The 13941-nt window shown below is 39.0% G+C and overlaps 1 protein-coding gene across 1 annotated transcript in view; it reads left to right on the forward strand.

The window, feature by feature from the left end:
- The first annotated feature begins 400 nt into the window (after positions 1-400).
- Positions 401-13941, forward strand: part of IPO7 (importin 7) — a 41234-nt gene continuing 27693 nt past the window's right edge. The window contains exons 1-4 of the mRNA XM_057418134.1: positions 401-628; positions 9674-9755; positions 11365-11518; positions 11884-12042. Of these exons, the coding sequence (XP_057274117.1) occupies positions 545-628; positions 9674-9755; positions 11365-11518; positions 11884-12042 (479 nt within the window). The 5' untranslated portion in view covers positions 401-544. The remainder of the gene's footprint in view (positions 629-9673; positions 9756-11364; positions 11519-11883; positions 12043-13941) is intronic.

Raw genomic sequence — 13941 nt, forward strand, 5'->3', positions numbered from 1 at the left:
CCTTCCTCACCAGCCATCCAAGTCGCTCCGAAATCGGGAAGCGTGCGTGAGAAAAGAAGGCACTTTCCATAAGACGATCCTACTTAATCCTGACGCGGCCGAGGAGCCCTGGGCAGCGCAGCTCGGGGCAGAGCCTGTGCCAGCGCTCCCCGCCCGCAGAGGCGCCCTGCCCAGCCCCCAACAGCGCCTATCGCCAGGCCGCGGCCGCCAGTCCCGTCCCTGCCCTGCCCTCAGCGTGCGGCAGCAGACGCGCTGCCACCCTTCTCGCGCGCGCACCGCCCGCTGCCTCTGTTTGGCGGGGTGAGCGGTGGTGAACCTCGGACTACCTGTCCCATGGTTCCGTGCGGCGCAGAGGCGTGCCGTGGGCGGCGGAAGCAGTGGCGCCTCCTGTCGGTGACGCGGGGCAGCTCTATCCGGGCCTTTGCCGCTCTGTCTTCCTTTCGCGCCGGCGGCCGCTGTGAGGCGGCGGGTCCATGTGCGCACGGAGTGGCGTGGCCCCGGCTCCGGCCCCTGCCCTCCGACTTCTCCTCTTCCCCTCGCCGCCATGGACCCCAACACCATCATCGAGGCCCTGCGGGGTACCATGGATCCGGCGCTGCGGGAAGCTGCTGAGAGGCAGCTTAACGAGGTGAGGGGGCCGGCGGGGCCTGGGCCCGGGGCCACGGGCACTGCGATACAGGGAAGCGGGGTGTGTGTGCGTGGCAGGGGGGACGGGCGCGGACGGTGGGGTCGTGGCAGGTCTGTGTGATGGGGAAGCTAGGCAGGGCCGGCGGGAAGGGGTGAGGGCGCCGCGAGACGGGGCTGAGGGAGCGGCGGGAGCGGGGTTCCACACGCGCCACCCCTCCCCGAGCCCCGTTTCCCCGCGCCCTCGGCCCCTTCCCGCCGCCGGTCCCGGCCTGGAGTCACGACGCCGCAGGCTGGGCCCGGCCACCCGGCTCGCATTGTCCCCGGCACATGGCAGCGGGGCCTCCAGCCGGGGCCAGGCCAGGCCAGGCCATGCCGTACCGGGCGGGGCTGCTCAGGGGATGGGGGTAAGCGGCAGAAAGCGGTCGGCATTGGGGAGGAGTCCCCCGTTGCCTTTCCTGTGGGTAACAAATTACTTCCATTGTCTTCTTGTTCAGTCGGGGAAAGGGTAATCTATAGAGGGATGTTTAAAATTCTCGATGGTGCAGGCCGCCGGTGGCTCAGAGGCTGGACCCATTCCTGCCTGGGACTATCTAAGGGTAGGCTGTGGATGTGAAAGGTAGTAATTTGTCTTTGGGAAGGGAAGCACCAAGACCCCAACCCTTTATAAGCAGAGCAACCTATTAGTGTAAGAGTGGCCTGGTCTGAGTTGAGAAGCAAATCCTACAGCCTGGTGTTATTTGGTGTTTGTACAAATCCTTTGGGCTCCGGGTTCATCAGCAGCTCTGCCAAAGTAGGTGTGCGTTCTGGGTGTAGTATCCACAGGTGCCTGAAAGACGGGGGAAGACTGGGTTCCCAACCCAGGTATGTCATCTGCTTAGACTGTATTCAGGTGTCACACTGGGATATAAGAAAACCAGCAGGTCCTAGTTCCACAGGTTTCAATTTCGGAAGAAGGCTGTATTTTTGTTCCATCTGGCAGATGAAAACTTTTCTTTCTTGGTGAGACACAACTGTGAGACTTAGACATTTTGAAGAAAAGGATGTTCCAGTTTTTGACTCGAAAAAGGTGGTAACCAGAGGGAGGAGGTGAGGGATAAGCCTGTGTAGCGGATGTGTGGTGCCTTTAGTTGGCCTTTTTCGCAAATGTCATTCTTTGTTGCTTTTAAGCAGATTTTAGGTCCAACAAAATACATGTAATGCAACAGATGTTCAGCAGAGCTTAGATGAAGGTTGGCCAAATGTTCTGCTGGCAGCAGAGAAACTTTCAGAAACTAAAGGTATAGCTTCTCATATTATAAGAAGGTGTAATTCAGCTGAATTTCCTGCATGCTGTTTAGTAAGTGAATGGCAAATAAACATTAGGTATATTTGAACGAGGTGGCTGTAAAACTACTCAATGTTTAATTGAGCTTTGTACAAAGTGGCTGGCTTCTCCATATGCTTTGGTAAAAAAAATTCTAATGGGTTTTGTTTAAACGAAAGAAAATAATTGCCTATAAAGACAATAATATATACTGGGGCCTCAAAATGCCAGTTTTTGTGTTACATGCATGTCGATATCTATATATAGTAACTTGCTTGAAATCTATTTTAGCTATTTTCTGCAGGTATTGAGTTGCCAAATGTCCAGGAAATTAAATTCTCTGCCAGTCGATGTCTTCAGCAAATGGCTAAATCTGTTGCATGAAGGATCATGCTCACCAGCAACCAGCTTTTGTTCACACTTTGAATCAAAGCATCATGGTCTGTCATGTACTACACAAGTATTAGATTGGTATAAAATCCAAATATCTGTGCCCCTTTAAAAACACCGGACATTATTGGACCAGTGCATAAGAATTGCTGTTGTTGGAAATGTAGCCTTGCTGATCTTTCACAGACCTCTTGTGATAAAAATGTTTATTAAACCCAAAATCTGCAAGCACTGTATGCAATTTTGGTCGTATTGTTTTTCATAAATTTATTGAAGACAGTTACACATTTGCTTGCAGGGTACTGGTCTGGATTTGTTAACTGTTAGGGCACTTGTGTTACTACTTAATATTCTATTTCAGATTCGGGGGTCTCTTTCTCTGTAAAGATGAAACTATATAGCAGTGAACACTGTTCTTGCACATGGCCAGGCACACACAAGTGTTTTTACAATTTAATAGTTGTCCTTGGTTGACCTTTTAGTTTAGTTTGTCTGAAGTGTCTCTGTTGAGCTGATGAGACTGGTTTTCAGTAGAATGGTTGTTTTACTTCATCAGAAAAGAGTGTGCTCTGGTCAGTAATTGATATTCCTAATTAATGGAAGAGTAAAGTATCAAGATCTATGTTCATCATACCCTATCAATCAACAGTTTCTGCTGACTGGAGAGTGGAACCAGGCTGTATGAATTTTTGTTTTATTCAGGCTTTGTTATTTTTCCCTTGACCTTGTCCAAGTCATGAATTTTTCTATGTTGTACTTCTTCTCATTAAGTTTTATCAAGTTATATTGCCTGCACAAAAAATGCTGTGAGAACTTTCAGAGTTGAAATATGCTAAGAAAGAAAAAAAAAAAAAAAACAAAAAAATCCCACAAAACCACAAAAACAATATTTCAGTCCTCACAGTGGGCATAAATTATAGGGAATGATGCTACTAGCTCTTGGTCCAGCAGCTTCTCATGTAGTTTCCAGTTTATGATGTACCCTGAGGTGACTGTCCATCTCTGTCCCTGTCTTACAGGGGAAAGCTGTCTTTTAGAAGGGCTTAGAACCAGACTCTTCAAGTAGGCTACTGGAAAGCAGAAAGAAGATGTTGTTGCCTTTTGAAACAGTCTTTGCACTGCGTGTATAAAGTGTTTCTCAGAAATGGTGATGAAAATAGATATTTTTAACTATGCAGCTATGGAATGACACTGAAAATAATACACAGTGTTGTTCCATCTTTTAATATCAACATATTTATAAAAGCGCAGTTGCTAGATAATACCTTCCTTTCAGATTTCTTTGTAATTCCAGGGGATTTATAACTTAACTGTTACGTATGTCTTGCAAGTATTTGAGATCAGCCCCAGTGTGTTTGAGCTATTAAGACATTGTTTTAGACTAAAACCCCAATTTTTGTGTCTGAGAATATTGGGGGGAGGGTGAGCAATCCTCAGTAATTTGTATTTCTTTTTTAAGACAAAGCTTAACAGAATTTGTTTAGGAAAATGTTCTCCTGTTGCTCTACTGAAAAAGTGCCTTTCAGAAGTTACGTTTAAGCTTTTTCATATTATATATGGCAGTATAAGGTACAGGGAAAGGAGAAATGCTTTAGCTTGTTGACTAGTCACTGTAGCACACCATAAGTTTAACAAAATGTAGCAGGGCCTAGTTCAGTGCCCTTGATTGCCTGTTTAGTAGGTACAAATGGCATAATGATGGAATGATTAAGTGATTGGACAGTAACTACTGGGAGCTTTAGAGTGAAAGGTTGTCAAAGGGGAAGAAGCAAGGTGCTTATTACACAGTGCCTTTCACACAGGAATTTTCAAATGTTTAAATGCTGTGGCTTGGATACTTGGGGGTAGGTGCCTATCCCCATCATAGATTCCTTTTGGTTTTTAATATTTTCTAACATGTTCTTCATGTCTAACACCTATGGCTATACACTGTAGTATGAGTAGGAACAGAGCATGAGTTTCCTGGCTCTGATTATCAAATCATGGGTTCCCTTTTAAAGTTGTCGGTATGACATTTTACTGAAAGTACTTGATTTTAATTTCCCTTATCTTCCATCTGTATATTTTGGTGCGTGCTGGATGGAGATGCTTTGGGAAAGGATGGTTTTAAACTTACATACCAAGGCTGGTCTAACACTGGAAAACCCCTTGAGGGCAGTAAGGAACCAAGGGAGCTTTGTCTTCATGAGGAAGAAGTTATACTGCTGTTGCATGTTAACCAGTGCAAGGTAAAATGGTAGCAGACAGGGCGACTTGCCACTTTCTCATGACTTAGCAAATAGTTACTGTGTGTACTTAGCTAGCCCTTGCTCAGAGTACATGCCTTTTATCTCTGCAAGCAGAGGCTTCAAAACTTGGTGACAGTATTCTGATGAAATGAGTATCAAGAACGTTTGCAAGATCTGATAAATATGTATCTATTTTTTGTGGACCTTAAACTGGATTTATATATACATTGTAGCTGTATATGAGGTGGCAGAGCTAGCTTGCAAAAACTTTAGGTCAGAATTACTTCCACACCTGCTGAGTTCTTAAAAAAGAATTGAAAGAGTGCTGCAGAGCAGTTGGCTGATTCAGAGGCCTTACATTTCCTGACCTTACCTTTCTATAGGAAATGTAAATTGTTTCATCTCGGTGTGATAGTTGTGGTTCCCTTGTCCTGTTATGGTCTAGTTTAAAAATTGCATGTAGATTGTTTTAAAAATTGAAATGGGGAAATTGTGTTGAATTCATACTTTTCCATCTCCTTCAAAAATAAATTGTAGCCTTTATTTAAATATGTGCTACTTTGAATAACTATATAAATAGCCTAGGGTTCTAGTGCAGCAACATACAGTAAGTATTACGCTTCTGGTTTGCTTTTTTGGTGACAGTAAAGGAGGTATCTGTAGTAGTGTGTCTGTTACAGTATGTTAAATTCTTAACGTCTAAGAAGAATGCATGAAGTTCTTCATACCTCAGATGAAGATGTTGTTTTTTTTTTAATTTAGTGGCCTGCAGGCTATGTGAGATATGAGTAATTCTAGTATTACAGATGCATGTAACTGATTTTAGTGAGCATCATTACAGGGGAAAAATGCTTTTTCTGTATCATAATTAACTGTTGATAGTTCATATGCCACAAATTGGACTCTTGAAAGTGAACTTCAAACTGGATTTATATTTCAGATTATATAGCTGGCATAACACTTTTCCCAGACTGTTTTAGCACATGGTTAACAAACCTACTGTGCTAGGAAAAACTGCAGTGAAATATGCAAAATGACTGTATGTTCTGTAACAGTGATTGATATTAACAGACAGTGGTGCAACGTTTGTGGTCTGATAGAGTACATTCCTCAGTTAGTGAGGCTGCATAGCAAAGATTGCTCTTGGGAACAGTCCCTGAATTCTTTGGCTCTTAGACAGCAAAGTCATACCAGTGACATGGCATGTTGGAGAATTTGTAATGGGGAAGGACTTGAGATGAGTTTTGGTTTTGGCTTTTTTTTTTTTTTAATGTTGAGTTACATGTTGGGAAATAGACTTTGACTGTGATAGAATCTTTTTTTCTTTTCAGTTATTGTAAGTTCTTTAAATTTAATATTTATTTTAAAGGGTTATTTATAGACAGGGAGCAAGAGGATAAAAGACAAAGTTTTACAAATGTCAAAACTTTAAAGTTATGGAAATAGTTTTGGTTCTCCATGCAGTTTAGAGTATGTGATAGCAACCGCTGTGAGATCCTGATTTTAATTCTTGCATCCTGGAGCCATGGGATTTCTTGTGTAGAATGACACTACTCACCAGTGGCTTTCACTGAAGTTGCATCAGTGGAGACTGTGGTATGCAAGGGCCAGCAGAGTCCTCTACATTCTAATAGGGTTCCCTGATAGACCTCTAATAAATCTTCATTTGCAGCTCACCTTTTGTATAGCAGATTATTCTGGCTGATCAAATGCACTAAAACCAAAAGATAGTATTTGCATAGAATATTTACATAAAGTAGGTGTGGTGTGTTTTGTTTGGTCGGGTTTTTTTAGCAGTGCTGTCAGTGAAGAGGAACATGATGTCCTGAAAGGCAGTCATCTTTGGAGAGTAAAAATGCTAATGATTAAAATAGCTGAAATGAACGGGTGTTCAGTGTTTCTTAATGCTGTGGATACAAAATCAGCGCCTATGTGTTGTCTTGTTTTAATTTCAGATGTTTTTTCTGGGTGACAATGAAACATTGAATGTTCTTTTTAATAGTAAAGCAAAGCAAGGGAGCAAGTAACAGGTTATTGTAGAAGCTGGGGTTTTATTTGACCATTCATTACATGGATGCCTTCTTGTAGCTGTCCTTCCTGATCCCCACATTTCCATTTCAGTTTCTTTGGAATCAACCTTCCTTTCAGTGACATGGGAAGGTGGTCATTGTGAAGAGTATGGAAGTCCTTTATATTCCATAGAAGTGATCATGTAGCTCTGTGTGAGCTAAGTTATGAACTTAATGGATTAAGAGGAGGCTTTGGAAAATACAAGGTATTTTACTTATGCTAACTTTTATTAAAAGCCTAAATTATTTCTAGTGTGAATTTCTGGTGTGAACCACTAAAGGGGATAAAGTAACATCCTCGTGGTTGGTGTCTGATGCTTGAGATGTTAATCAGGATGATTCTTGCAAGATTAAAAAAAAAAGATTATAGTTACAGGTGTTTTGGTCCTATCCTTTAAAACTTGTTGTGGTTCAAAAAATCCAGTGAACATATATTAGTCCCACTTCCTAATATAGTTGATGTTTCTAGGGAGATTCTGTAGCGTGCTATAGGCATAGGCTGAGTCCTGATTTTTTTAACGAAGAATAGATTTTGGTATTTTACGCGATTGCAGTGTGGCAGTTTTGCACTGTCTGCTTTTGGTTTCTGTTTGCTTTTAAAATTAAAATTTTAATTCCTTTTTTTTTAATTAAAATTGTAGTTGTCATTCATCATGAAAAAGGGAAGGTAATCCTTTTTAAAATTGTAGGATTAAATGTTTTTCCATTTTAAATAATGAAATACGTTGCAAATTTTTACTATAGAAAAGTTAGCCATTAAGTTTATCATATTCTTTGAAGTCCCCTTTATGTAGACTGTAATGTGGCCTTATTTGTAGATGACTTAAAGGTTATTGAAATGGAAAGCTTTCTTCAGCAAGTTTGTAGTAACACACTTAAGTACAGGAATACTTCCGCTGACATTAATGTTAGGCATATAACTGAATACTGTGCTGAATTAAGGTCTGATGTCATTTGGTATGTGTGGCAGATGTGTCTGTTAATGTTACTTAAGATAACAAGGACCGTAACAGACTGGAGCTGTAGTAGAGATTAATACCAACAAGTGAATTAAATGTATTTATTCAACCATTACTTGGTAGTTGGAAACAAGTACTTTTTTTTTATCTGAAAGTTTATTTTCTTCTTCATGACTTTGGATGTATTGGAGGGATGTGGGTCAGAAAAATTCATGCTGATATTGCAGTGTCAGTTACTCCCAATTCGTCAAAACACACTCTACAAAATAAACATGTCACTTGGACCAGATGTGAGGGTCTGTGAACCTCTGTGGGTTTTCTATAGCCTGTAGATTTTTTAGTGCACAGGATATGTACAGCAATGTTTTAATATTTTGGGGAGATCTTAAGTCAGGTTCATACTTTGTTTAGAAACAGTTCTAAATAACACGCAATAAAAAACAAGCAATGCTAATCAAGTCTTAGTACAGTGCACCAACAAATGTCATGTTCAAGGCTGTCCCTTTTACACTGGTTTATACTAGAATGGATAGGAGATATTTCCTAGGGAAAAGTAAAGCTGGAGAAGAGGTTGGTGCTGTAGGAGTGAGCTGGGCAGTGTTACACACTCAAGAGTAATGCTGACATTACTTCATGCTGTCAAAAGAGCTTTAGTCCTACTAGAAGAGATAAATTCTGATTATTTCTTTTTACGTATTAGTTTGCTTTGCTGCAGTAACTGAGACAATCATTTATTTTTGATAAATGGATAGTGTAGTTTCTGTGGTTTTCAAAATACTAATTTATTTGCTTTACGTAAGGAGTAGTAAACTGAGGAACAAGTAGGTAAGAGGTGTTTTCCTAAGAGTTTAACAGGTAAAGTTATGTAGGTGTGTGCAGTTGTCTTTGTTGATAGAAAGGCTGCACAGAATGTATGAAAATATTAAGTTGTAAGTGAAGATAAACAGAAATATATCTTGGCAATTTGAATCATGATGTAGTTAGTTAGAAGGGACCTTTGCAGGTCATCTGCTCCAGCTGCCTGAAGCAAAGCTGTTTGGAAGTTAGGTGAGGTAGATTGGGACTCAACTTGCCCAGTTGAGTTCTGAATGTCTCAGAGGATGAGGTCCCATAGCCTCTGTGCACAGAATGTGCTGGACCTTGGCTGCCCTTGTGAAAAGTAGGATTTTTTTTCCTTTTGAAAAATAGGAATTTCCCTCACTGCAGCTCATGTCCATTGACTCTTGACCTTGAGAAAAAGTGTTTTCCAGTTATAAAAAGTAGAGTTTAAGGATCACAGTTTCCTTTTCTCAGCAAAATTCATTTAACATCTTGAGTTTTTAATGCTTAGGAAGGTGGGTAAAGGATGCTATAATAATGTTAAGGTTAGTTTCCTCATGTTGAAAACGCAATATTATTTACTGTATCAATGACATTTCTCATTATTTTAAGACAAACAAAGCACTGTATTTTGTTTTCTTTGTAAGTGAACTCTTGCAAATCCTTGCAGGGTTGATACTCTGCAGGTGTAGGTCTCCTTACTGTTAGTTTGCTGTATAGTTATGTTAACAGTATGGTATATAGTTACGGTAACAGTTGATGCAGTAGTGCATAAAATGTCACTTGAAGCTCTTTTTTTCCAGAAAGATGTACTATGGACAGGCTTGTTTAAGGCTGGGTTTAGTTTTAAAATGTAGTGGCCATCTGTTTCTTAGATTATTTTATAATGAATTCATACCTTGTTAAAGGTCACTGTAAACTTGCTGTGCTTGGGTTTTATGGCTATTTAGATATTCTATCAAGTATTTGTTCTGAATTAAGTCAATGTTTGGGGACTGAAAGGCTGATTTCTGAAGCCTGTTTAATGATTCTTTCAAGTCACTTACCTTAAAGAGTACTATTTTTCCTCCCCCATGTTGTCTTGAGAATATAACAAGTATGTAGCTTTGGAATGCTTTGGTTGATTAGCTGACTACTGTGAAACTGTCTGAGTTGCTGGTATTGTACTGGTGGCATTACATCATGATAAAGATGTTATAAAACCTAGCAGAAGTAGTCTAAAACTTAACAAAGTATGACTAAATAATATTATTTTCTTTTTTTCCTCTCTCCCTACAGGCTCATAAGTCAGTGAACTTTGTTTCAACTCTGCTTCAGATCACTATGTCTGAGCAACTGGATTTACCAGTGAGACAGGCAGGCAAGTTTTCAAATCTTTTTTTTTTTTTTTTTTTGTATTCTGTCTACTCTAATGGTACACACACACCAGGATACTGTTAAAGAACCTTGATGGTTTTAATCTCAGATACTCTGAAGTTGCTTGAATTGCAGTCATCATGCACTGTATCTGCACCATACACAGGATAGGGAACATAGAAAGAAAAGGTGGCTGGCTCTTCAGTTATTGCTTCCCTTTCTCTCTAGTGAATACTGGTCTTCAGGGAAACGGAATGGTTTATAATGCTAGTGCATTTGTGCAAGGAGGTAATTTAACCTTGTACTAGTAATGCTAATGTTTCTAAGCATTTTAAGTGGAAGAAAACAAATAATATTGTTTGGAATCCTGTTGATTTGCTCATGAGCCATCAGTAAAATTTCATACTAAATATTAGCAACTCCAGACATCATTTAAAGCTGCTATGATTACTTGACAGGGGTTTTTAATATGGTACTTCAGTGTTTTTGCTGACACTTCAGGAAGTATGATGTTCATAGAACCATAGAATACCAGGTTGGAAGGGTCCTCAAGGATCATCTGGTCCAACCTTTCTTGGCAAAAGATCACTTACTTAGATCTTCTGCATATTACATTATTTAAAGTTGTAGCATAAGTCTAACTTGCATTTTTATCTACTGCCTTCAGTGTAAACCAAATAAAATCAAAAGCAATCTGTAGAGCGTGGAGACAACTCAAACAAAATATAGCTTACAAACAGTGCATGTTTTGCAAAGCAATTAATGGCATGATAAATCCCACTGAGGACAGATTGAAGTCTGTATCATTTGAGTCTTGCAATAGCTAGTATCTGCTGGATGTTTCTTTCATTTGCAGACCTTTCCAGAAACCCTTTGGTTTCTGAATCTTCAAAACGTCATAAGAAATTCGGGAAGAGAATTTGCTTTTTGGGTTTGTACATAGAATTAGATCCATAGTAACTTTGTTATTAATTTGTCATTTGAGATTTCCTGTTGCATTTTATAAGTCCTTTTCCTTCCCATGGCTATCATCTGTATTTTTCAACATAAGCAGTTTGGTTTCAGCTGTCAAATGGTAAATACAGGCATTTGTGCCAGCAACCTGATTGCTGCAAACTACTGTGGCCCATAACCTTGGTATAAAAGGGCTCTGTTTCTTCTTAGCATTCACTCTGGTATCACAAACTTAATTAGATTTTTTTTGTTTACAGGGGATGTTTATAGTTAGTCGTTAGTATTGATTATCTTTGTCATAAAAATACTAAGAAAATAATTACAAAGTATTTTTTAGAAGTGTGTGGCTAAAATGTTGCACGACTGTTTATCTGTAGCACAGGTAAGGTAGTGTGCTTAGTATTTTTATGTGAAAACGCATGCTTTACAGAACTAAAAATACAGACATCACAATAAATGGGTAAAAGGGTATCAACTAGTAGATTATTAGGTTAATAATTTGCATGGTTTATGTATTTTGATTCTCCTACTCAGGAATGGTCAATGAGTGAGTCCTTTCAATCAGTTTTATTCTAAAATGGCTTTTTTTTTTTTTTTTTTCAAAATGTGTGTTTGTTCTTTGAATGGTTATCAGCTGATTTGCCACTTGTGTCTCACAGGGGTTATCTACTTGAAAAACATGATAACCCAGTACTGGCCAGATCGCGAAACTGCACCAGGAGAGATTCCACCTTACTCCATCCCAGAAGAAGATAGACGCTGTATTCGTGAAAATATTGTAGAAGCCATTATTCACTCTCCTGAGCTGATCAGGTATACAGTTATAAAATGTACATGAATTGGCTGTGGTTTCTGATCATTGGGTTTCTGGGGTTTGTTCTTGCACACAACTAAGATCACTTGCATGCTAAGCATTATTGTCATACACTTTGTATTCTGAGTGTTAATTTAAGTGAAAAAATAGTTTTCAGCTTGTGTGGCATATAGATATTTAAAGTTCCTCAAACACTAATTGAGGATATTGAGAATATTAAACAGAATAACAGAACAGAACCTAAACCTTCTAAACAAAACTTGAAATTAGTTTAATTTTGGGCAATATTTGTTGCTTCAACACTACTATAAAATTATTAAAATAATAGTAGTAACTTATTTAATCATGTGCATTTGTTTTCTAGAGTACAGCTTACTACTTGCATTCACCATATTATCAAGCACGATTATCCTAGTCGCTGGACTGCAGTTGTGGAGAAAATTGGATTTTATCTTCAGTCTGACAACAGTGCTTGTTGGCTTGGAATTCTTCTTTGTCTTTATCAACTTGTGAAGAACTATGAGTAAGTTTTTTCTGCCATATGAAAAAGCAGAGAATTAATACATTTGTGTGTATTTTTGGTACTCTGTATGTGCATTGTAACCATGTAGGACTGCATATGGGATTGCACAGCGGTGATGGAAATCTACTTTTAGAAAATATTTCTGGATACTTGCAATGCAAATGTTGGGTCATTTATCTTCTCCACTAAAAAAATTACAGAAAAATTGCCTTCATTAAAGGTTTGAGGTCAGAAAAAAAAGGCTATATTAAAGCTTTAATTTGGTAGTTGTTTCTCTATGGCTTCATGACAGTAAGAAAGTCTGCCCAAAATCATGACTTTTGTGGAAAATGATTATTTATTTAAGCCAGATTTAGACTCCTATTTTGTACTTTATTTGTCAGTGACAGTAAACATACAGAGATTTCAATATGTGAAATCTTGAATGGGAGGTAGTTCAGAATTATTTTACGGACTTTGGTGTAATCATTTTGATAGCCTCATCCAACGCATTGTAGGAAGTCTTTATCAAAGCCTGCCGTTTGGTATGCAAGGTACTGGGCTATGACACAGGTTAATGTTCTTCGTATCTGGTATTATGATCAGGGCTTTAAAGTAGAGGTTGCACTCGAGGTGTATATATTGCTTACCTAGCACTGCTGACATGTAGGAAGCTCTTGTGAACTGGATCAGAGAAAAGTGCAAACCTGAAGTCAGGGAACTGTGGTAGTGGAACGGATGGAATCCACAACTAATCAAAAGCACTGTCGTATGTAACATTTTTGTTTCAGGTACTTTAAATGTTACGTTGAAAGATTTCACTGTCTAATTCCTTGAATTTTATATAGACTAGAGTAAAACAGGTGAATACCAGTTTCTCAAAAATTATTTTCCATAGAAATGCTATAAACACCTCTGTAATCCCATGTTGGTTTTTTTTCAGTGGCTGAAAATTGAAGTTCTGCTAGGAAAGGAAAGGAAAATAAAGTAATTTCTCACTTGTTCAACATTTTCAACCAAATACGCAGCAGAGATCTGTGAGATATGAAACATGAAGTGTTCACTCTAGTGAACAGCCATCCCTGTTTAGGGAAGAATTTTGATATGAACTCAGTCATTGCTTGATTAACTAAGTTTAATTTACGTGTTCATAATCTTAGTTCATCAAGCCCTTTAGCTGAAGCAAGCATCTGCTCGTACTTGTTTAGCTACGTGGTGAAGTCGAAGGTCAGTTTTACAAGTCATGTAGGAATATGCACATTTCGACTGAGTAACAATATGGGTTCAAGCAGGTCATTGTAAAATTTGTTAAATAACCTCATTTTTTGAGGGAAACTGTATAATGCTGTGACTGATCAAGTTTTTACTGTTTGAGTTATAGGAACATTTAGTTACTGTTTTTTTGGAAAGTAAATACCTTGGGGCTTTTAAACTTTTCTCCCCTTCCAGTTCCAGCCAGCAAGATTGAATGGCTTCCCTCTGCATAGCCATTTTCTTTGGTCTTTTTTAACTGTGTCTTTTGTGGAAATGAGAAACTGAGTTTTCCTGAGTGACATTTAATCCTTTTATATTTAGGTTTCTATTTCAGAAAATACATGGAAACTATATTATTGAATGGGATTTTGAAGCTCAGTGGTCTCTAGTAGTTTTACAGAACATGCCATTTGGCAGCAGATTGACTAGACTTTGTCTTATATTTCTGCAAATTGGCAGTATTTATACTTAAGTATTGATACACTTGAGTATTGATACTTAATATTAGTGAAAAGTCTACCAAAAATGTATTAAAAAATCCAAACAAACCACCAAACCAAAACACAATCCTCCAACCCCAAAGTCTCCTACAGGAGTCCAAGAGTATTACAGCATTAATTTCTTAATTTCTTAATAAAAAATAAGGCTTATTAATTTCTTGATAAA

This window comes from Pezoporus wallicus, unplaced genomic scaffold (assembly GCF_028554395.1).
Source record: "Pezoporus wallicus isolate ANWC-B61680 ecotype Strahan unplaced genomic scaffold, APGP_CSIRO_Pwel_v1 contig_2025, whole genome shotgun sequence".
Taxonomy (NCBI): Eukaryota; Metazoa; Chordata; class Aves; order Psittaciformes; family Psittacidae; genus Pezoporus; species Pezoporus wallicus.